The sequence below is a fragment of the Amblyomma mixtum genome, chromosome 2, assembly GCF_055824585.1.
Source record: "Amblyomma mixtum isolate Tamu chromosome 2, ASM5582458v1, whole genome shotgun sequence".
NCBI lineage: Eukaryota > Metazoa > Arthropoda > Arachnida > Ixodida > Ixodidae > Amblyomma > Amblyomma mixtum.
In genome coordinates, this window is record NC_143013.1 from 73577664 (window position 1) to 73598747 (window position 21084).

Here is a 21084-nt window from a genome sequence, read left to right on the forward strand (position 1 = left end):
CAAGACCAATTGAAATGAACTGGAAAAAGAAGCCACATTCACTAAAATGGAGGTTTTATATGTTATAAAACGTCAACAAGTGCAATGTAGGCATCACAACCACCATGCACAGTACCTGACATCAGCCCACAACCTTCTCAACTACTTCTACTGGTTCCTACTTCACAAAAGCACTACTAAGTGAAGCAATCTGCAATAGAACTCTGGTTCATGATTTAGGGGCTCTAACATCCCAAAGCAACTCAGGCAATGAAGGTTGCCAGAGTAGACACAAAGAAAGAAAGCATGGCGGACGACGTCTTATAGCATTCGTAGGCTGCCGGGCTGTCTTCTTCCGAAGGCAGCGCAGTAAGTCCGGAGCTGCTCGCACGCACTTGATCACGTGACAGGTGGCTTGCCGCATAGCAGCACTGCAAAGCGCGGCTAGTCGATGGCGCGGATTTTAAAGGCTGTTCCCGCTCCTGCTGCCTTTCACGAGTTTCACTGAAGCACGGTCGGGCAGCGTGGTTGCCTGGAGGCTTCCTGGAGCAGCGTGTTGGCAGGCCTTTGCTGACAGATCATGGGCGCTCAGAGTTCGATACAGTCAAATCTCGATATAACGAATTTCAAGGGACCGCCGAAAATCATTCGTTATTTTGAAATATCGTTAAAGTGAAAATCGCATAGAGTAGCGCCAATAATTAGAGATCACCTACCTCAGCTCTACAGTAGCGGGTACGCTGGGAAATAGTCATTTCCGGCCAATAAATACACACGGTTGAACACATAGCACGGGCGCTCCGCAGGCTCAGATTAGTGCGCAAGAAAAAGCAGGCCTAGTTACGCACGCAACCCACCTGCACGTTTGGATTTGGCTAGTTTCCCCGGACGCGGCCTCCGAGATTGGCTACTGCCGGAGCTGATCGCGGAGGCCACGCATTGTATTGCTCGCATCCCGCGATCGGTTCCGAACTTGCCGCTTCCCTTTCTGCGGTGGATGTAAATTCGTTGTAATGAGGTATTAACTTGAGTGACAGCGATAAAATTGCAGTCGTTATTCTGAATTATTCGGTATTTTGAAATTCGTAGTACTGAAAAATTTTTACATTGAAAGCATAGGCCTTCGGAAGGGGATTTTCGAAATGTTCGTAATTCTGAAAAAATCGTTAATCTGAGGTTCGCTGTAACGAGATGTGACGATTCCCCAAGTCAGCGGACGCGTAGTACACCGCAGGCGCCGTCTGAGCGGCGCCCAGCTGCACGGGGAAGAAGGGAAAGGGAAATAAACGCTCCCTCGCTTTTCAAGGAGAGGAGCCAGTTTGACTCCCGCCAGCAACGTGTACTGTCGCTTTACGGGCGCCCCTTCCCGTGCCCTCCTCAGGGCACGTCGGTGACCCGTTTCGGCATGCGCTTCCAAGCTCGCCCACTTACAATACTATAACAATTCTGGCGACGAGGTAAAAGTTTTCCGGCATCGCATCATCTGCAACCATGCCGACCTACGGAGCATTGGAGCCATTCTACGGGGAAGGAGGAGCCTGGACAGAGTACTTGGAGCGAGTCAAGCTCTTCTTCGACGCCAACACTGTTCCAGAGGAGAAGAAAAGGTCCGTGTTCCTGACATGTTGCGGGTCCAGCACCTACTCCTTACTACGGAGCCTGCTGACGCCTAAGACTCCAGATCAAGTCTCCATCGACGAGATATTCTCCGTGCTGTCGGGCCACTACATTCCTAAGCCTTCCGTGGTGGTCTGCCGCTTCAGATTCAACAGTCGCTCTCGCCAACCGGATGAATCTGTCAGCGACTACATCGCATCACTGAAAAAGTTTTCAGCAAACAGTGAGTACGGCACCTTCCTTTCTGACATGCTGCGGGACAGACTCGTTTGCGGCATTAATGACGCGCCAATGCAACGGCGCATGCTTGAAGAGCCAAACCTGACGTTCGAGTCTGCAGTCAAGGTCCTAGTTGCAATCGAGACGGCGAAAAAAGACTCAAGCATGTTGATGCAAGCCCAGGGTATGGCCGAAGCGCAGCCAGTTCACAGTGCGATGCGAGCGCAAATGAAACAGACGATAAGTTGTTATCGCTGTGGAGAGCCGCACTACGCAACAATATGCCAGCACGCAAAATCCCGGTGCAACGCATGCAGCAAGATCAGGCATCTGGCCAGAGTATGCCGCTCAATGGCTACCGACACGAAGCAAAAGAACTTGTCAAGGAAGCACAATTCGCAGAGGCAACAAAAGCAGCCAGTTCACAGCCTTGCAGACAGTGGAAATCTTCCTGAAATCCAGTCACAGGTCTACGAGACGTGGCAGATGAACAGCGAGCAAACAATTCCTCCGTTTGTAGCAGTTTTACAAGTCGCAGGCAGACCTCTTAGAATGGAGCTGGACACAGGGGCCAGTGTCTCCGTAATGGGGGAGACCGAATTCCAAGAGCGGTTTCCCGAGCTCTCAGTAGATCCATCAGACGTGATTCTGAAGAGTTATTGCGGAAGACTGACACCCGTTAAGGGCAAGGTTACCGTTCCAGTCCAGTTCGGGCGAAGAGAGGCAACACTGCCTTTGTTTGTAGCTCCGGACCAGTGTCCAACTCTTCTCGGACGAAACTGGATCAGTGCGCTGCAGCTGAACCTCAATGACGTCCGATCCGTTGACTCACTTACGAGCATTGACGAGCTGCTGACTTGCTACAAGGACGTATTTTCAGAGGGACTAGGCACATTCAAAGGCCAAAAACACCAGAGAATGGGAAGGAAAGCACACTCTAATCCGTGGCCGTTTCCGAAGAAACCATGGTCTAGACTGCATGTCGACTTTGGTGGTCCATTTCAAGGACACTACTTTTTCGTCCTAGTCGATGCCTACTCTAAATGGGTAGAGGTGGTTCCCGTTCATGCACCTTCAGCGGATGCCACAATTCGATGCCTGCAAAGCATATTTTCCACACATGGCATTCCAGACATCATTGTCTCCGACAACGGCACCGCATTCACCAGCGAGAAGTACGCTGACTTCTTGAGCAAGAACGGCATACGGCGTATTCTTATCCCGCCATACCACCCGGCATCGAACGGAGCAGCGGAACGCGTCGTGCAGACAATTAAGGGGAAGCTCAAGAAGGCAGCGCCTGGAGATTTCCAAACAAACATCGACAGGATCCTGCTTTCCTACAGAACAACGCCGCACGCGTTTACTGGGTCCCCTCCCGCTGAGCTCCTTATGGGCAGGCAACTGCAAACGCCCATTCAACGAATGCACCCCAGCCTAAGGGCTCATGTGGACTTCAAACAGTTGAAGCAAAAGATGCGCTGCGAGAGCAACGCACGCAAAAGCTCTTTGCCTTTGTCCGGCGAGCCGGTCTTTGTTCGAAACTTCCGACCAGGCCCAGCTTGGATTGCCGGAACGGTTCGCCATCCCACAAGTTCTTCGTCGCTTCAAATACAGCTCGAAGACGGAACGCTGTGGAACAGACACGCGGACCATGTGCGACCGCGAAGGACCCCCGGCGTTCTCTCCGACGACGAGGAGCCTCTTCCTGCACTGGCAGCGACAACGGACACGGAACAGCTGTGCCCACCTCGCTGCTCATTAAGCACCGAGCCGTCTACAACAGCCTCGGCGCGGCAACAGCAGCCAAGTGCGGCTCCTTTGCACCCCCAGCTTCGTCGGTCTTCCCGGGTCCGGAAGCCTGTTATCTACTACGGACTATAGAGGCGTAAACAAGCGCCGCTCGACACCAGTGCCGTGCAGCAGGCTTCATAACAAAGGGAGGAGTGTGACGATTCCCCAAGTCAGCGGACGCGTAGTACACCGCAGGCGCCGTCTGAGCGGCGCCCAGCTGCACGGGGAAGAAGGGAAAGGGAAATAAACGCTCCCTCGCTTTTCAAGGAGAGGAGCCAGTTTGACTCCCGCCAGCAACGTGTACTGTCGCTTTACGGGCGCCCCTTCCCGCATTGCCGGAACGGTTCGCCATCCCACAAGTTCTTCGTCGCTTCAAATACAGCTCGAAGACGGAACGCTGTGGAACAGACACGCGGACCATGTGCGACCGCGAAGGACCCCCGGCGTTCTCTCCGACGATGAGGAGCCTCTTCCTGCACTGGCAGCGACAACGGACACGGAACAGCTGTGCCCACCTCGCTGCTCATTAAGCACCGAGCCGTCTACAACAGCCTCGGCGCGGCAACAGCAGTCAAGTGCGGCTCCTTTGCACCCCCAGCTTCGTCGGTCTTCCCGGGTCCGGAAGCCTGTTATCTACTATGGACTACAGAGGCGTAAACAAGCGCCGCTCGACACCAGTGCCGTGCAGCAGGCTTCATAACAAAGGGAGGAGTGTGACAATTCCCCAAGTCAGCGGACGCGTAGTACACCGCAGGCGCCGTCTGAGCGGCGCCCAGCTGCACGGGGAAGAAGGGAAAGGGAAATAAACGCTCCCTCGCTTTTCAAGGAGAGGAGCCAGTTTGACTCCCGCCAGCAACGTGTACTGTCGCTTTACGGGCGCCCCTTCCCGCGCCATCCTCAGGGCACATCGGTGACCCGTTTCGGCATGCGCTTCCAAGCTCGCCCACTTACAATACTATAACACGAGATTTGACTGTATATCCAACGTGTAGTTCTTTATAAAAAATATATTTTACATGCATAATGCTAGATGAACTTCCGAGTAATCAATATAAAGCATAATTCGCTCTACCCAAGTTCGCTACACTTCAGCTTGACTGTACAACACGATTGTTTACTGGCGTTACATGAGAGGAGGATCCACGAAATCAAAGAAAAATGATGTCGCAATACCTCGACGCCCTCCTCATCCTCTTAGCAACATCTTCAGTTAAAAATTTAATAAGGGCTACCGTATTTATTCGAATCTAGGCCGATAGTTTTTTCAAAAAAACGAGATGTAGAACTCTTATGTCGGCTTAGATTCGAGGATTTCGTTTCAAGGTTGTAGCACGCAGGTGGCACCCCCACAAAACGCCAACGAAAGACAGCACTGTAGCCGTTGCTATCCGTAGCCGATACTGATCAAAGCACACATGAGCACTGGCTGCCATTTTGGCCTTGTTCTGTTCTCGTGCGGTGGCGTGAGCACATTCGCAGCAGTGAAGTTTTCGTGCGTGGTTTTTATCACCAACACCATGGCACCAAACAGGCGGTGCCATTATAGTGCCGCCTTCAAGCGGAAAGTTATACTCACTGCAGAGCAGTCGTCAAATCTTCAAGCCGGGCGGGACTTCGGCGGCTGATCCCGGGCTGGCGTTGCATGTGTCTCCTCGCCCAAACGCCAGCCCGGGATCAGCCTGAGCGGGTTCCTGGCAATAAATGTCGTTTGCGTGCTGTACCTCTTGTTCGCAGTTGTTTTTTCGGCCGGCCTACAATCGAGGTAAGTTTTTTTTTTTTTTCTGTGGCCTTCAACTTTCGTGTCTCGGCTTAGAATCGTGGCCGGCCTAGATTCGAGTAAATACGGTAGTTAATTCACGATTCTGAAATGAACTTCACTCAGCAGGGTCGCCATGCAAGACTGCTTTCGAGGCGTGCTGAACTGCGCTGCCCGCACTACCTTGACGGTCCTGCACTGCTTCTGGAGCTCCCGGCAGAGGCTCTCCAGCTTGCTCTTGGCCAGCAAGGCACGGTTGCACTCTGACTGGAGCTGCTCCTTCTCCCTTGACAGCTGCCGCACCTGGGAAGAGAAGAACAGGACGCATGCACCTCTCGCCGTGAAGCTCACTGCTCCAGAACAATGTAGTCCCACTGTGGCCGCCTATGCACAATGCAACATCTGAAAACGATGCGAGTTCACTTGCCTTCTCCCAGGTCGCATTATTAAGGGGGACATGGGTCTTAGAGCATTTTTTTTATTTACAGACCAAATGCAATGAAACTGCACAGACTTATTCAGTTTCTCCTGCTGATTTCAAATATGCAATTTGTTTATTTCTAGGTCAATTAGTTCCTGAGATATTAATATATATCATGTCATTGTCTGCTCAAACAATAGAAAATAAAAACAGGCCACCAGAAATTTAATTTTAATATGTGGGTATATACTACAATGTGTGAGGAATGCAACGCTGGAAGCAGTTTTCAGTTTTTTGTCCGTGTGGACAAATGGGCTTAATAGTTAGTTTCATGTGTGTCATGTGTTTTCTGGCACTGTATGTCTGGTTAACTCACTGGAAAACGAACTATTAAGCCCATTTGTCCACACTGACAAAAAACTGAAAACTGCTTCCAGCGTTGCATTCCTCACACATTGTAGTATATACCCACCTATTAAAATTAAATTTCTGGTGGCCGATTTTTTTTCTATTGTTTGAGCAGACAATGGCATGATATATATTAATATCTCAGGAACTAATTGGCCTAGAAATAAACAAATTGCATATTTGAAATCAGAACAAAAAACTGAATAAGTCTGTGCAGTTTCACTGCATTTGGTGTGTAAATAAAAAAAATGCACTAAGACCCATGTCCCCCCTTAAAGCAACCTGGCTTTGGAGGTGACAGTGACATTGTTCTGTTTCCCCGATTTAGCTTTCAAAGACTTTTCCATGTACAGGTGCCCACAAAAGTTTTCGAAACACGAAAAATCCAGCAAAATTTAATTTCTGAGCACTTTCAGCATGCATCCACGAACTGACGGACGAACTCCGTACTTTCCTCCGCGAACAGCACGATGCACTTCTTAATGCCTGGTCGTGCATCTACCTATGTAGCGAGAAAATTCAAGCTGTTAGTGATTTTGACGTTCCGAAAACTTTTGTGGGCACCTGTACCACGAGAAAAGTGCAGGATGTCAAATGAATTTTAACTGCACAGAATAGTCTGATCCGCTATTGTTTGTTTAGAAAAAAACTACCTATTAATCATGAGGGGCAACAGCCATTAGAGACAAAATAACTTGTCAATCACGGATGCATTCACAAGAACCCACAAGTGCAATTCAATATTCCTGCTTCAAATGTTTCCAAATATTAAAACCAATTAAGGTATACTATCGAAAGCAATACAGTAGGTTTAGCCAAAGTGTATAATACGGCCACTTTTAACAGCTACACTTGTCTCGCAATGTTAAAAAACTGACAAAATAAGAAGTGGTCCTGTGTGAAAGGTACCTTTCATTTCAACAATTATATACAACATTCATTTAGTGCACACTTAATGACCACCATTACTTGATGCACACTTTTTCAGAAGCCTTTGCAGTGCATGCCCATGCAGATAGATGCGCTGACATTGTGGCGCTTTATGCCTGTCAGTATTCACATTGTCACTTTCTTCCGTGCACGTTAAAGAACCCCAGGAGGTCGAAATTTCCGGAGCCCTCCACTACGGCGTCCCTCATAGCCTTAGTTGCTTTGGGACGTTAAACCCCATAAACCAACCAAACCAACTTTCTTCACCATATGTCGAGGCTTGCTGGACCTGTTTCGTCAACGCTTCTTTTCTCAGCAGTCCTTTGCAAGCATGCATGGCACAAAAACAGGCATGCTACACCATGCACTACCATCCAACAAAACCAAAGGCACACAGGGCAAAATTTGATCTTTTCCCTGAAAGACAGGTTCCCTGAAAGATAGTTGTTGACGGCTTGAGAGCCACACACGAAAAATGCGACGCCCTCACCTGCCGCTCGGCCTTCTGCACAGCTGCCTGCAGCTGCCAGGTGCCCTCCTGGAAGCCCAAGTAGTGCTGAAACAGGGCACCCAGTTTCTCCTCCGCCGTCTCGTGGGGCTCCAGGATCTTGAGCACGTTCTCTGCACGAATCCCCAGGAGAAGTCACAACCCAACATTCCATCGACAGCATTTGACAGCAGAGCTCTTCAAATACATCTTCACTCTCTCAACAGAACCCTGAAGTGTCGTTATTTTTTTTCTTGGACACTCCCAACTGTTCTCGTAGCATCTCCCCTCTCTTCTTGGCATTTCTGGCATGCAAGGAGGTACACTGCTAACCGGCACCATCAACGGAGCTCATTCGCATGCAGACCTCCAAATGCTCAGCCGACCACAGGAAAATTTGCTATTTCTTCCATCTTCTTTTCTTTAATCGCACACAGGTGAATGTATTTCTCTCTTAGATAAAAAAAAAAAAGGTGATCAACAGCCGTTTAATAAATTAGGCAACAAAACAAAAATAAAAGAAAGTGATGCTGACAAAGGACGTTTAAAAAAGAGGTGACGGGCAGTGAAAACTGCCAGTAGGGATGTTTAAGGGGGGACACTGGTCTTGAAAAAAAAATTTTTATTAATGAAGTCACAGTTACATAATCTTCAGGGAATATGTATTTTTGTGTGCTGATTCTAAATATGTCATTTAATTTCATGTAAAACAATTCCTTGAGCATATATGCACTTTTTATGCTAGTATTTTGCGGAGAGTTTTGAAGAAAATTTGCAGCGGGAAACTGGCTGAAATGTATGCCGTTGGGTTCTCTTGACAGCAAGGAGTACAATAAGGGTGAAATTGTCTTCCTGCCTATCATAGAACTTGAGTTATAGAGTTTTGAAGTTGTCGCTTCAGAACTGAGAACGAAAATGTGTATTCCTGTGTGTGAAGTGGCAGCTTCAGTACCCTATTACTCAAGTTCTATGAGAGCCAGGATGATAATTTTGCCCTTATTGTACTCCTTGGTGTCGAGAGAACCCAATGGCATACATTTCAGCGAGTTTCCTGCAGCAAATTTTCTTCAAAACTCTCCGCAAAATACTTGCATAAAAAGAGCATAAGTGCTCAAGGAATTGTTTTACATGAAATTAAATGACATATCTAAAATCAGTGCACAAAAATACATGTGCCCTGAAGATTTCATAACTATGACTAAATTAATAAAATTTTCTTTTCAAGACCAGTGTCCCCCCTTAAGGGCTCCGTTAGTGTGCCTGTTCCAGTAAGTTAGGTAAAGCAGAAGTTTGGCTACGCATCTCGAGTTTGAGCAACAGCATGCGTTAGAGGATGTTCAGCGAACCTGCCAGCAAACTAAGACATTGAAGGCCAGTGAAATGTCATATGTCTCTCATTACTCATTAAACAATGACCCAAAGGAAACAACAATAAACAACGAAAGTAGGTTGAAAGCTGGAAAAATAAAGATGAGCAGCATCGTAACGCACAGTTTGGCACCTTCCACTATAACCTCACTGACGCTCATTGATAAAAAAAAAATATGTTACGGGTAGAGAATCTATTTTTTTTTATGGTGTGTTCTTGCTTTGGAATGATGTGTAATATATTAGTAAATATAGATCACCACACGAAATCCACCAATGCTAGGTAAGCATTTTGTCACAATTTCTTTCCCCATGTAGCTTCTGTTTCAGCAAATGAGCGGCAGTTGTGACACCAAAGTCAGTACTAGAGCACGAGGCATACGAAAACTGCAAATTAACAGCTCTCTGTTCACTTGATGCCATTTCGGATTACAAAGCAGGCTAGCTTCAGTGTCAGAGTGAATTAAAAAACTCAAGCAAAGATTATACTGCAGTTCTTATAAGCCTCACATGATCTCATACCTACATACGACATTGCAACCGCCGAGCAGACACACAAACCGGAACTGAAATGAGATGGGAGAAGAAATTCCCCAATAAATTATTTACTGAGCACAGGCAAGTTTCCACGTGGTGATTCATGCCTATTAATGTCTTACACCCCTGTCACACGGGCACTGTAAAGGTACTTTCAACTAAAGCTCCATTACTCCAAGGGAGAACGCGTGCTGCCACACGGACGCGCCTAAGGGCACCTAGTTCAAAGGAACTTCGAATCAAGGCAGCTCGAGTTTGTCCTTTGAGGCTACAAGGGAGTACTCTCTCTCCCAGGAAGTTAACAGCAAAAATAAATGGGGATAAGAAACGATCGATATTCTTTTCTTAAATTTACATCGTAAAATTATTGGTCTTTTAAAATATAAGATTATTTGTTTTGTGGTGTTTTCACCACGCTGTACTCTCGTCCCGGATTTACAAGCGCCACGGTAACTACGACGCCATGTCGGCCATGTTGTTTGTTGTTTTCAGCAAGTACGGACAGTGGCGAACAGCAGTTAGTGATACATATTGACGGAGATCACCGAACACAAGGCACAGAGAAAAACGTGAACAGAATCGCAACGATCGCAAGGCCAAAGAAAACAGAGGAAAAGAAGCAAAGGGAAGAGCCAAAGAACCAAGCCGAGCCAGTTGAGCTCAGTGTGGCCAGCGCTGTGATGTTATGCTCTGTGCTTGGCAGATCATGTCATTATTGCAGTTGAAATTGCGTTGATTGAGCATAATCTTGATATTAAACTAATTTTTTTATGAAAATATGTTACACTGCTATATTCTCATGTGCACTGAAGTCTGCAATTTTAATCCAGTTTTTCACCGATGAGGGCGCTAAAATCGTTTTCCAAAGGCCGTTCCGCGACCGTGTAGCACGGGCGAACTCCCTTGAAGTAGTGCTCCTTTGGTAGCGTAATGGAGCTTTAGTTCAAAGTACCTTTACAGTGCCCGTGTGACAAGGGTATTACACATCCCTCCTAAGCCACAACACACTATGAAAAATTTGATGTCTCCACCCCTTTAACATGCCTTATGCAAACGGACATGATGGATCAAAATGAGCATTTGAGAAAAACAACAAATGAACTTAAACAAATGGCAGAAAAATAGATGAAACATGAAAAAGTTGCACTCAAAAACAGCATGCATTTGCCAGCAAATATCTGCCTCTCCCAAATGGCCGCAAATGCAAGTATTGTTCAAATAGCCTCGGCTCACCAACTGCCCGCTCTCCTTTTCGCTTCGCGGCAGCGGCACAGTTGGCTTCTTGTGCGCCCATCTTGCGCAGTGGTGACCGCCTCATGCCACAACATGGCGTCCTGGCCTGGCTCTGGAAGCAATGGCAACACCATGCGTTAAAAGAGGGAGAAGAGAAAATCCTCTCAGCTAAGCCACTCTCTAGTGGTCTCCAAGGATAGCGATAAGCATGACACGCACAGCAGGACTCCTTGCTCCCATGATCGTGTTTCTAAAGAAATAGCAGACTTTATACAAGGAGACTGAGTGAGAAAGCTATTTAGCTTGCATCATTGCTACAAAGCAAGCAAATCACCAATCAGTGTTAGTCACTGCACCTCTCATTCTATTTTGTGCAGAGGCTCGTTGCTAACGCTTTTTATTTGCAGTTATTTCCCTGAAGACTGCAAATATGTTTGTATTGTGTTGGGTTTAGTGGCACATAAGCATCTAAGGCATTATCATGCGCCCAACACAAGGTAGAGCAAAAACCGCAAATACTGACCGAAACTATTCTGCAGACAAGATTTCACAAAACATCGACTTATTGTCTCGCAGCAATGCAGGCGCACCTGATTTGTGGCATTTATTATTTTAAAACATCTTCTAGTTCCTAAATTGCATGCATTATTAACAAGCAAGGAATAGTAGAAATAAGAGCAAACATTCATGCTCATTAGACAGTAAGAAAGAAAAAAAAAGAAGGGAAATAGATTACATTCGATGAGAAAGAGATGCTCTCTTTGTATATGTGTAGAAGTCTTGATCCTTTCTTCCTTCACCTTTGCATTGTTCACCCTGCCGAGATGAACCTCGCCCAACTCACTCAGTTTTGTCTTCCGCCACAGATTTCAGTGCTCGACTGGGTGTATCCCAGTGGAAATCGGAAGCAAAAGTAAAGTAACGTGCTTAACACTGTTTTACAGCAGAGGTTGAAAATAGCTCTAAGCAAATGTCATATGATCTCGTGTAAGGGCTGCACCCGGGCATGGGCTGCACCCTGTTTTGAACTTGATAATTCAGAAAAATATACGGTTATAAGTTATAAGTTATAATACATATTATAATTGGTGTATAGGCCGCACCTTCAAAATTCACACCTGAATTTAAAAAAAAAAGTGTGCAACCCTTACTAGAGTTTATACAGTATCTCTCAGAAGCTCCGAAAACGAAACCACGTAGCCAGACTCACTCTCAGCCTATCAACAAGGGCCTGCCAATCGTCAACATGCCTGCCGTTGCGTACACATCAGTGGAATGTAGGAAAAATATAATATGCAGTTCAGGCCCGAGCATGAGTGTTTGGATGAACATAAGTGCTATGAATGCGCACAACTGAGCAATGGAGACGGCAGCAGTACGGCAACCCGTCTGGCTGACACTCCAGTTTTCCACACTCACAGCATTGTCGGAAGTCGCAGCTGGCTCTGGTGCTTTCTTTTCACACCGGGCAGCGACACATTCAGGTGGAGTGCAGCACTTGGGGGGTGCTGCGGCGGGTGACGGTGACTTTTCGCAACGGACCCTCTCTGGCATTGGGGACGGACTCTTGCGTGAAGCACTGGGCTCCTTGCGTGGAACGGGGGACGACGAGGACGGAGGGGTGCTAGTCTGCTGCTCCGGAGCCTTGGACGACTGGGCAGCTTCTATTGCATTCTTTTGAATCACCTGGCACAAACACAAGGAGAGCAAGAGAGCACTTGTCTCAGTCTTTCTCTGCACCTGCAGCCCCTACTTGTGACGGGCATTAGCAATAACAATGCAGAGGAGTGGAAAGCACTACAACTGTAAAGAGACACAAATGCAAGTCACAGAGATCAACCCATACAGAGGATGATCTTCCCTGTGGTAAATCAAGGCACTCAAAGCATTCCCAGGTTCTACCAATGATGCTCCACTGATAAAACACACGGCAATTAATGACAATACACAAGACATAGATCTGTGGAATGAGAAATAGAAAAAGCAGGAAGCAAGCACAGCAGGCTGCATGACTGGAAGACAAACCATGCAGCTGTACAGCATGACTTACAAGTGTCTACATCAAGCCCAAACTTAAATTTGGTCTGGTTTACAGGGGTTTAACATTCCAAAGCGTCTCAAGCTATGAGGGATGCCACAGTGAAGGGCTCCGGAAATTTCGACCACCTGGGGTTCTTTAACGTGCACTGACATCGCACAGTACAAGGGCCTCTCGAATTTCGCCTTCATCGAAATGCAACCACCGTGGACGAGATTCTCGCGTCTTTTGGGTCAGCAGCCGAACACCATAACCACTGAGCCACCGCAGCAGCTAAACTAAAATTAACCACTTCCATATCTCTAGACCTCTTCAATCTTACCACCCGCTTCCAACCACCACGCTATGCCTCTCCTTCCACACACAAATTCATTCGTCAGTGAGACTGCATGCATGCTTTGCTGGAACTGGCCGTCAGTGATGAGCCATAGCTGCCTGCATCTCTTTATGGAGCACCCTGAAGCAAACAATGCTCTTGTCCCTTGTAAGAGCCGCCGATGCGGCACCAAAAAGTGCGTCGTCATTGAAAGCCCCCGTTCTGTGCACATTGGTCCGCATGAATTTTGAGGTATAGTAAACAGTAAGCAGACAGTGGCAGCATCTGTCCACATTTCTCTTAAGCCCTTTTATCAGCTTGACAAAATGCCAATATTCTGTCAAGCTTACTTAATGCTACACTTCGTTCCTTGCTTTCAACAGCATGCACCGCTGCTAGTGTAGAACATTACTACAAAGATAACATTCAGATATTGGTATTTTCAGTAACTCAGCTTAAATTCCATATGAAAAATTGCCTTCTCCTGTTCCGTCACAGTACGAGCCAAGCACATCTGAGTGCGAACATCTTCAGTCCCACAAAACCATTCCTCAAGCCATTGCATTCTGATGGTGAAAGCAGGCATGGCCCATCACTCAGAGCTAGTTCTGCACTGTTTGTTTTTCTCACCAATTTCCGCACACTTTTTCTTTCATGATGAACCATGAAAAGTGGCCCACCGATGCTGACTTACTATTTTTTTTTTACACCCACTCTGCAACTCTGAGTACACTCAAGTTTGTGAGTGATTTGAGAGTGTTTCCCCAACCGAATCACATATGTGGCTATTAATGAGGCAAAGTAGGCGCACTTGCCAACCTACAGACCTTTGCATCAGGCGAAGGATTCATCGAAATGCCTCCTCTCTGGACTGTCAGAAACTGGTTCCACTGCTGCTTCCACCATGCTAACATGAGGTGCACACGACAGTCCAGCGAACAATACGGCAGCACACAGGGAGCCCTTATTGCAAGGGTATATACCAAGGGCACAAGTCATCAATGCAGTTCATACTCCTCATAAAACTACTTCTTGTTCATATAAGAAAAGAAGAGAGCTCTTTGGCAACCAATAAATCAAACATGTACACTTGAGACCTGCTGCCACAAAGTCTCCACAATGCGCAGAAAACTCAGCATTAAGCTTTTCATGCATTCCTAGCTTTCTCCTCACCAAGAAAACTTGCCCCGTGTTTCTGCTTCAAGCCATATCTCATCAACATCAAATACAAACACTGCACAATCAAGAGGCAACCAGAAAGCACATGCTGCGCCACACACAGCAATGCTCCACACCTGTTTGAGCAAACTTAGCCGCCTGGCAGCTTCCTCCTCGAACGAGCTTGCAGCAGCTCCGGCCGGGCTGTTCTCATTTCCTAGTCTGCTGTTCAACGTCTCCATTATGGCCTCCTTCATCTCCTTTGCCTTGCCAGCATACGAGTCCATCAGCTGCGTCACACCTGGGTCCCTCTTGAACACAATAGGTGGCTCTGGTTTCTCTTCTTCCGGCTTCGCTTCAGGGACGGCGGGACAGCAGGTGTGTTCAGAGGCCTCAGCGGGAGGAGGCGACTCCGGATCCGAAGACTCGAGCTCACCGTTGGTGATAACTGCCGTTTCCGAAGGCACTGCATCGCACCCAACATGATGGCTGTCGCCGGCAGCCAAGATGTCAGGCTTCGCATCTTCAGCATCTGCACTCTGTGAGCAAACACAAGAAGAGGAAAAAGGAATGCAAAAGTTTTCAATTTTGCAGCCTGAAATTCGCTCAACCAAGTACCCTTTCCTTCTCAGAAGATAAGTGGCGTTAACGAAGCTCAGTGCTCATAATATAAAGAGACAGCGCTGTTCCCAATAAATCAAAGGGATGACCTTCGACGAGGTTTCTTTGGGATGATGCAATCATGTTGAAAGAGGTTATCACACATTGCTCGTCTAATGACAGCCTTATCCTCCATTCCAGCTCTGACGCTGTCTTATCAATTTTTTTACATGTAAAGAATTTTACATTTTTGACAGCAGTGCCAGTCTTTTAAATGCTGCTCTGGAATTACATAATGTCTAGTAGCAAGCAAGGCTATCTGACTGGCAGAATACCTGGGAATAGATAACATAGTTTTCCCTCACAAATGAATGACGCAAGAGAAGAAATGAAATACGCTTTTGTGAGCATGGCGAGCTTTAGAGGTTAGTTGGTAGAATTAGGCTGCGAGAATAAACTGAAGGTGAACCCACAACGTGATACGGCGGATTCAAAAAGTTGCTGGTACACCTAAACTACGTCTATTTGCGCAACAATGTGTTGACCTTTGACTGCATCTACTGTGCGAGCACGAAACTTGAAACAGAAATGCCCTTTCTGAAAAGGGGGGTGTTCTATTTCGTATTAGAAACATGGGCAAGCATCAACGACCAGCCGCGAACACGGAACAGACAAAGTACGCTAGAGTTTGAATTTCCATGCTCTCGGTCTCTGAACCGCCGATAAGTTACGTTACAAAACACTGCAGTAACTTTCTCGAGGTTACCAACATCGAACTTTGCGTATTTAGAAAAGCCTACATTAATAGCTGTCACGTGGTTGATACGATAACGGGGCAGAGAACGTGGGGCGTTCGTGGGATAGTAGTACCACCGATGCTCCAACGGAAACGAAAGGACCTTCGCAAGCAAACCTTCGGGAAACTCCGCGGAGCAGTGAAGTTACCAGAGGTGTCGTGACAAACGCTAACCATCACAAGCGGAGCGAAACGCAATGCCTTACCAAATTAGGAACTAACGCCTTTGCATCCTCCGGCGCTTCTTCGGTGACGATGAGTTCGTCGGCCCTTTCTACTTCGGTTTCCATCACAAGCTAGGCAAAATTGCAAGGTAGAGCGAAACACGGCGGTGCTTTCTCTTGAGTGAGCGTTGCGTGGCGAATGGCTTGAACCGAGTTGCAGATAAAATTTGAAGGCTCTGTTGACTACTTCGTTAACTTGACGAGAAGCATCAGACGCGATGTTTCCCAAGCCGCGGAATTCACGTTGCGCACGCAAAGACAGTGCAGAAAATCACAATGCAGGAGCTTCACTTTGAGCCAATAAACGAAATACGCGGTTATATTACGGGCTTACTATTTCCACACTTAGTCAGGCGCAGAAAACGAGCGGCGTGAATGCACAAAAATAGACTCTACAGCGCTCACAACACCGCCATGCCTTTCAAGCACATGAAGCGAATACGGCTACTGCGGCGTTGCTTCAATCCGGCACTTCAAACCGGATACGTTTTCTTCAATAATTTTATTGTAATTTATAAAAGTAATCCTAAAACATGCTTAATAATTATAAAGTGCTGTATTTAATATACATCAGTTAGTTTAAGCATTTTATAAAAATTACACTATCAAACAGCCACTGGAAACAGCTTGGCGAAGTTTCTAGATCGGCAGTTCAGTGCGGGCAACAGAGGCACAGCAGTGGTCGGCCATTGTTTACGCTGCTAGCCGCTGTAGTTCACGCCATGGAGTCCGTAATCGAAGAAAAGAATGAAAATGAGAAGCCCATTGACAGAGAAAAGGTTTGTGCAACGGCTTTGGAGCCGTTAAACTATTTTGAGATAACCTCCTAGCATCTTTGCCGCGAGCACTTGTTAATTCCGGCTGCTTCAGGCTGTGGCAATGCGCCTTGTCTCATGTTCACTGTCGTCTACGCAGACCTGCCCGTTGCTGCTTCGGGTGTTCCTCAACAACACCAGGCACCATTCCATGAGTGAATATTCCAGAGGTAGCGTGCCCTCCAATGAGCTGCAGATTTACACGTGGTAAGTGCCGCAACACTGTTCACGTCTGATTCTGGTCGGTGCACTGACGCATTGGACTCGCCGCCTAAAGTCTATGTTGTTTTTGATTTCTGACGCCAATTTTATCGTGATTATTGCCTGATCACTGCTTCGGCCGGTCTCTAACGTAAAATGTTGCAGAACCCTTTTTACACAGCAGGTATTCCTGTCACTTAAGTTTCTAGTGGCTTCCATAATTCGTTGGTTTGAACGTGCGCACGTGTGTGCACGAATCGGCTGCCGCCTTGAAGAACACGCAGGCGCGAAACACGGAAAGGGCTTGAAAATTATGCTGAAGTGTACACTGCACCTAGGGGAAATGTTGTTTTGCTTAATCTGAATTGATACCGTCTGGTGCCCAAGAGCCCCTCAGACTGTGAAACCGTAGGGTTCATCGTGCAAAGTTACCGTGTTGTGACTAGAGTTTGTGAATTTTTGCTTGTTAGTTAAGGTAACCAACTTCAATACGAACTCCAGCGCATGAGGTGGCCCATAGGTGTTTCACTGGATGGGACTGAAGTTGACACTGCTGTTGCCGACCACTTACAGCTGTGGGCATTGTTCACCATGAAAACGATCTCATGCTTATTCAACTCAGATTACTTGCATCCCGGTAGAGATCCCAGGACGGGCCCACTGAGGTTACTTTGGTGTTGAATGACTGAACTGAACGCACTTATTCTCACAGATTTGTGGAGACACACATTTTGACTAGGCAGACATAGTTGTGTCTTTAACTTCAGGCCTACTGCTTCAGTGCAGGGGATGGCAGAAACTAGATGCATGGACTTTAGTCGATTTTAATTCTTGTTTCTGCATCCCAGAGGAGTTTCTCTACATATTGCTGGCCAGGGCTGCTCAAAGAAGTAATAATGGCCAGAAGTTGGCTCGTTCATACCTCAGAAAGCAGCATCTGCAAAACTGATGGCGTTATGTCTTGGGAACTCCAGCTTACCTAGGCAATACAGCCGCCGCAGTGGTTCAGTGGTTATGGTGCTTGTCTGCTGACCCAAAAGCTGCAGGTTAGATCCTGGCCGCGGCAGTCGCATTTCGATGGAGGCGAAATGCTAGAGGCCCTCGTACTGTGCTGTATCAGTGCACGTTGAAAGAACCCCACGGGGTTGAAATTTTCCGGCGCCCTCCACTACGGTGTCTCTCATAGCCTGAGTCGCTTTCGGGCATTAAAAACCATAAACTAAACCTTACCAAGGCAACACCCTCTTGATTTCAATGCCAACCGGACCAGCTGGTTTTGTCAAGTTTCTCTCGCACCACCCTTTCTTAAAGGGACACTAAGGACAAATTGAAGTTGGCCTATATCAATCGATTAGTGCATTCTAATAACTAAGATGGTACTCTCACTGTAAGCACAGCTTTCATAAGCTAGACAAAGCCAGAAATGAAATACAGGTGTTGCCATCACCGGCCAATTTCACAAGAGGACTGCGGTGTTGTGTCGATGCAGTCTTTTGTGCGTGGACCCCAGTGGCCAGGCTGCATTGCTATTGACCTCAAAATGTTGAGGGCAGAGTTCTTTTTGCCTGTGATGTTAATCGAGGCGTCCAAATGAGCCCCGTTATGAATCAAGTGATATGGCTGGCACTGAAATAGAGGAGGCATTGATCACGGTAACAGCAGCCATCTGAACTGAAGCTGAGTGCTGCAGACAGCCAGGCCATTTGGTTCGCTATGCCAAAGGTGGCCTAGCAACATACCAGGATCAAAGAAAAGGAGTGACGCAGCACCGTCTGCATTTTTGTTGTTTTAGCTGAAGATGTCGGAAGTGTCCTCCAGCTTCTCTTATATGATTTGCAAATTCTCACAAAGATAAGAGGAACAGTACGAACAGGACTTGTACTACATCCAAGTCCTGTCCATACATGGACCTCATTACTATAGCACTTCGCAAATGTTTGGAGGGCGCCAGCTAGCCCGGCATCATGTTCCCTCATGCTTGGGGATTGTGGCTGTTGATGAAAAGTGACATTTCAACAAATTTATGCAACATGATGTGCTTTGTGCATGTTTTTCATGGTACAGTTTTCAGCTAAAACTGATCTGTGCGTTTTCAGGATGGACGCAACATTGAAGGAGCTGACAAGTCTGGTCAAGGAAGTGAACCGGGACGCCAGGCGGAAGGGCACATTCTTTGACTTTGCGCTAGTGTTCCCAGATGTGCGTGGTCCGGGCTATCGCATGCGAGACATTGGCACCACCTGCTCTGGACAGAAGGGCTCAGACGACAACAAGACGCTTAACGCTTGCCGCTTCCAGATTGGGGACTATCTGGACATCGCCATCTCAACACCACCAATGCGTGGTGGACCAGTGCCACCTTCGAGACGAGGCAGACAGTCTGGTTTCTAGCTCGCATGGTCTCCAAAACTTCAAATCATGTTCATCTGTATGAAAGAAACTCGTTCCTCCTAACTCTCAATAAAAAATCAACACATTCAGCAGCAAGATTTACCATGTTTCTTTTCATTTCCTTGTAATGTCTTTTCCCCAGGGCAGATGGCTAGGGGCCTTAGCCATGACTGTCCCACCAATACAAAAAGGAAAGTAGGGAAGGAGGGGGCTTCTCTCTTCCTTGCCCGTGACCAACAAATGTAAATAAAGGGACATGTACAGTCTTGGTCAAAAGTCCTAAGGCCACAGCGTTCACCTGCAGCAAAATGAATGTCCCTAGAATGCTCCGTGTAGCGGATAATTCAAAATACACGTCAAGCAGGAAGCTTCTCTACATCCAGAAGAATCCTTCTGCTAGCATTTCAAGGTCCTTCGGTCTTTAATAGTACCATAATGGCCCTGTTATGCGGCTGAAGCGAAAAGCCTTTGGCCTTAAAACTTTTGGCCAAGACTACACTTGCAGTAGGCTTACTTAATCTGTAGGGCTTTTTCGCACCTCATTTTTGTGATTGTGGCTGCTTTTTTTGAAGGTGGGATGTTCTTCCACAAGCAATGCACATATACACTGATTGTGCCATCAAATGTGAATTGAGCATTTGCAGAAACTTGGTGAGGTTTCTCTCTGGAAACTTGCCGATTGCTCTGAACCAGCCAAGGTATTCAATTTTTGTATCAATGCACATAGTCGAACCCGGAAATATCGAACTCTAAGGGGATCGCGAAATAGTTCGATGTATAAAAAAATGGCAATAAGTTGATCTGCAACTTCGAAGCAAGAATACATTGCGACCACCCTAGTGGCGCGCTTGCAGCGACGTGGCGGCACCAAAAACCGCTTTAACTTGCTTCGCATCGAAACTGCAGCTAGCGTATAGTGCTATGAACTATCCTATTACACAATGTCTGCTTGTGTTATACATGCACACTGTGAATAGAATCATCCCCGAAGAAAATTAAGGTACTTGCGATTACGCCTTCGGCGGCGAAGCGAGTTAAACGCCAGGCGGGAGCTACCGCTAGGCCTTGGTTAGTTGGGTTGGCTTCGCCGCATGGCATCGATGTGGCGTGCAAAATTAGTACAAGAGAGCAAAGGCCCTCGAGCATACCTCACGTTCACCTCGCCTCGCTGTTTCACACCGCTAGCCCTGCCATCAGGTGCCCAAGGCCGCGCAGCTGACCTGTCTCAGAGCGCCGATGGGAGAAGCGCCGCAAACAGATGTGCGGCGCACTGTTCGATATATCGGATCACTGGCGAATTTAGAGTTCGTTATACGGCGTGACTTCCGTATACTTTTACATATACTATTTTCAACGGGATAATCTGTGTTCGATTCGAAATATCTAGGTTAGATATATCTGTGCTCGACTGCACACGAGGTTTCATTTAAAAACCTGAGCATCAGGTGAAGCCACAAAAGATGCAATTTTCATTACAGCTGTATTAACGAAAATGTTGGCTGTGCCGATCGTGCAAACAAAATTTCAGCGCATATGGACGAAGGACACAGGAACAGTAGAGACAAGTGTTACTCTTCTGTGTGAGCTTAGTTCGCACGTGTGCTGCATTTTGCTTTCAAGATGAATTACATCCGACTAGCACAATACGATAGGTGAGCTTATCGACGCCCACCGACAGACACAATACATACGTCTCGCGAGAACCACCACTGGCAGACACATCCTACACACTCTCGGTATCCGAATACCAGCCACGGATCCCACACAACTCCATGTCCCCCGCCATATCCACCGCG

At 47.1% G+C, this 21084-nt stretch overlaps 2 protein-coding genes across 3 annotated transcripts in view; one reads left to right on the plus strand and one right to left on the minus strand.

Annotated features, from left to right (window-relative positions):
* Window positions 1–16330, minus strand: part of LOC149359740 (alpha-taxilin-like) — a 34740-nt gene extending 18410 nt beyond the window's left edge. The window contains exons 1-6 of one of the 2 annotated variants that reach the window (XM_089571867.1): window positions 15864–16330; window positions 14399–14800; window positions 12169–12435; window positions 10750–10861; window positions 7615–7745; window positions 5549–5668 (exon numbers count right to left, since the gene is read on the minus strand). In XM_089571867.1, the coding sequence (XP_089427993.1) occupies window positions 5549–5668; window positions 7615–7745; window positions 10750–10861; window positions 12169–12435; window positions 14399–14800; window positions 15864–15947 (1116 nt within the window). In that variant the 5' untranslated portion in view covers window positions 15948–16330. The remainder of the gene's footprint in view (window positions 1–5548; window positions 5669–7614; window positions 7746–10749; window positions 10862–12168; window positions 12436–14398; window positions 14801–15863) is intronic. The other variant, XM_089571868.1, reaches the window with a different exon arrangement.
* A 177-nt stretch (window positions 16331–16507) lies between these two features.
* Window positions 16508–19386, plus strand: Bin1 (histone deacetylase complex subunit SAP18). The gene is made up of 3 exons (XM_089571871.1): window positions 16508–16660; window positions 16797–16903; window positions 18994–19386. The coding sequence occupies exons 1-3, from the start codon at window positions 16604–16606 to the stop codon at window positions 19286–19288; spliced, it is 459 nt and encodes a 152-aa protein (XP_089427997.1). The 5' UTR covers window positions 16508–16603; the 3' UTR covers window positions 19289–19386.
* Window positions 19387–21084: the final 1698 nt, after the last annotated feature.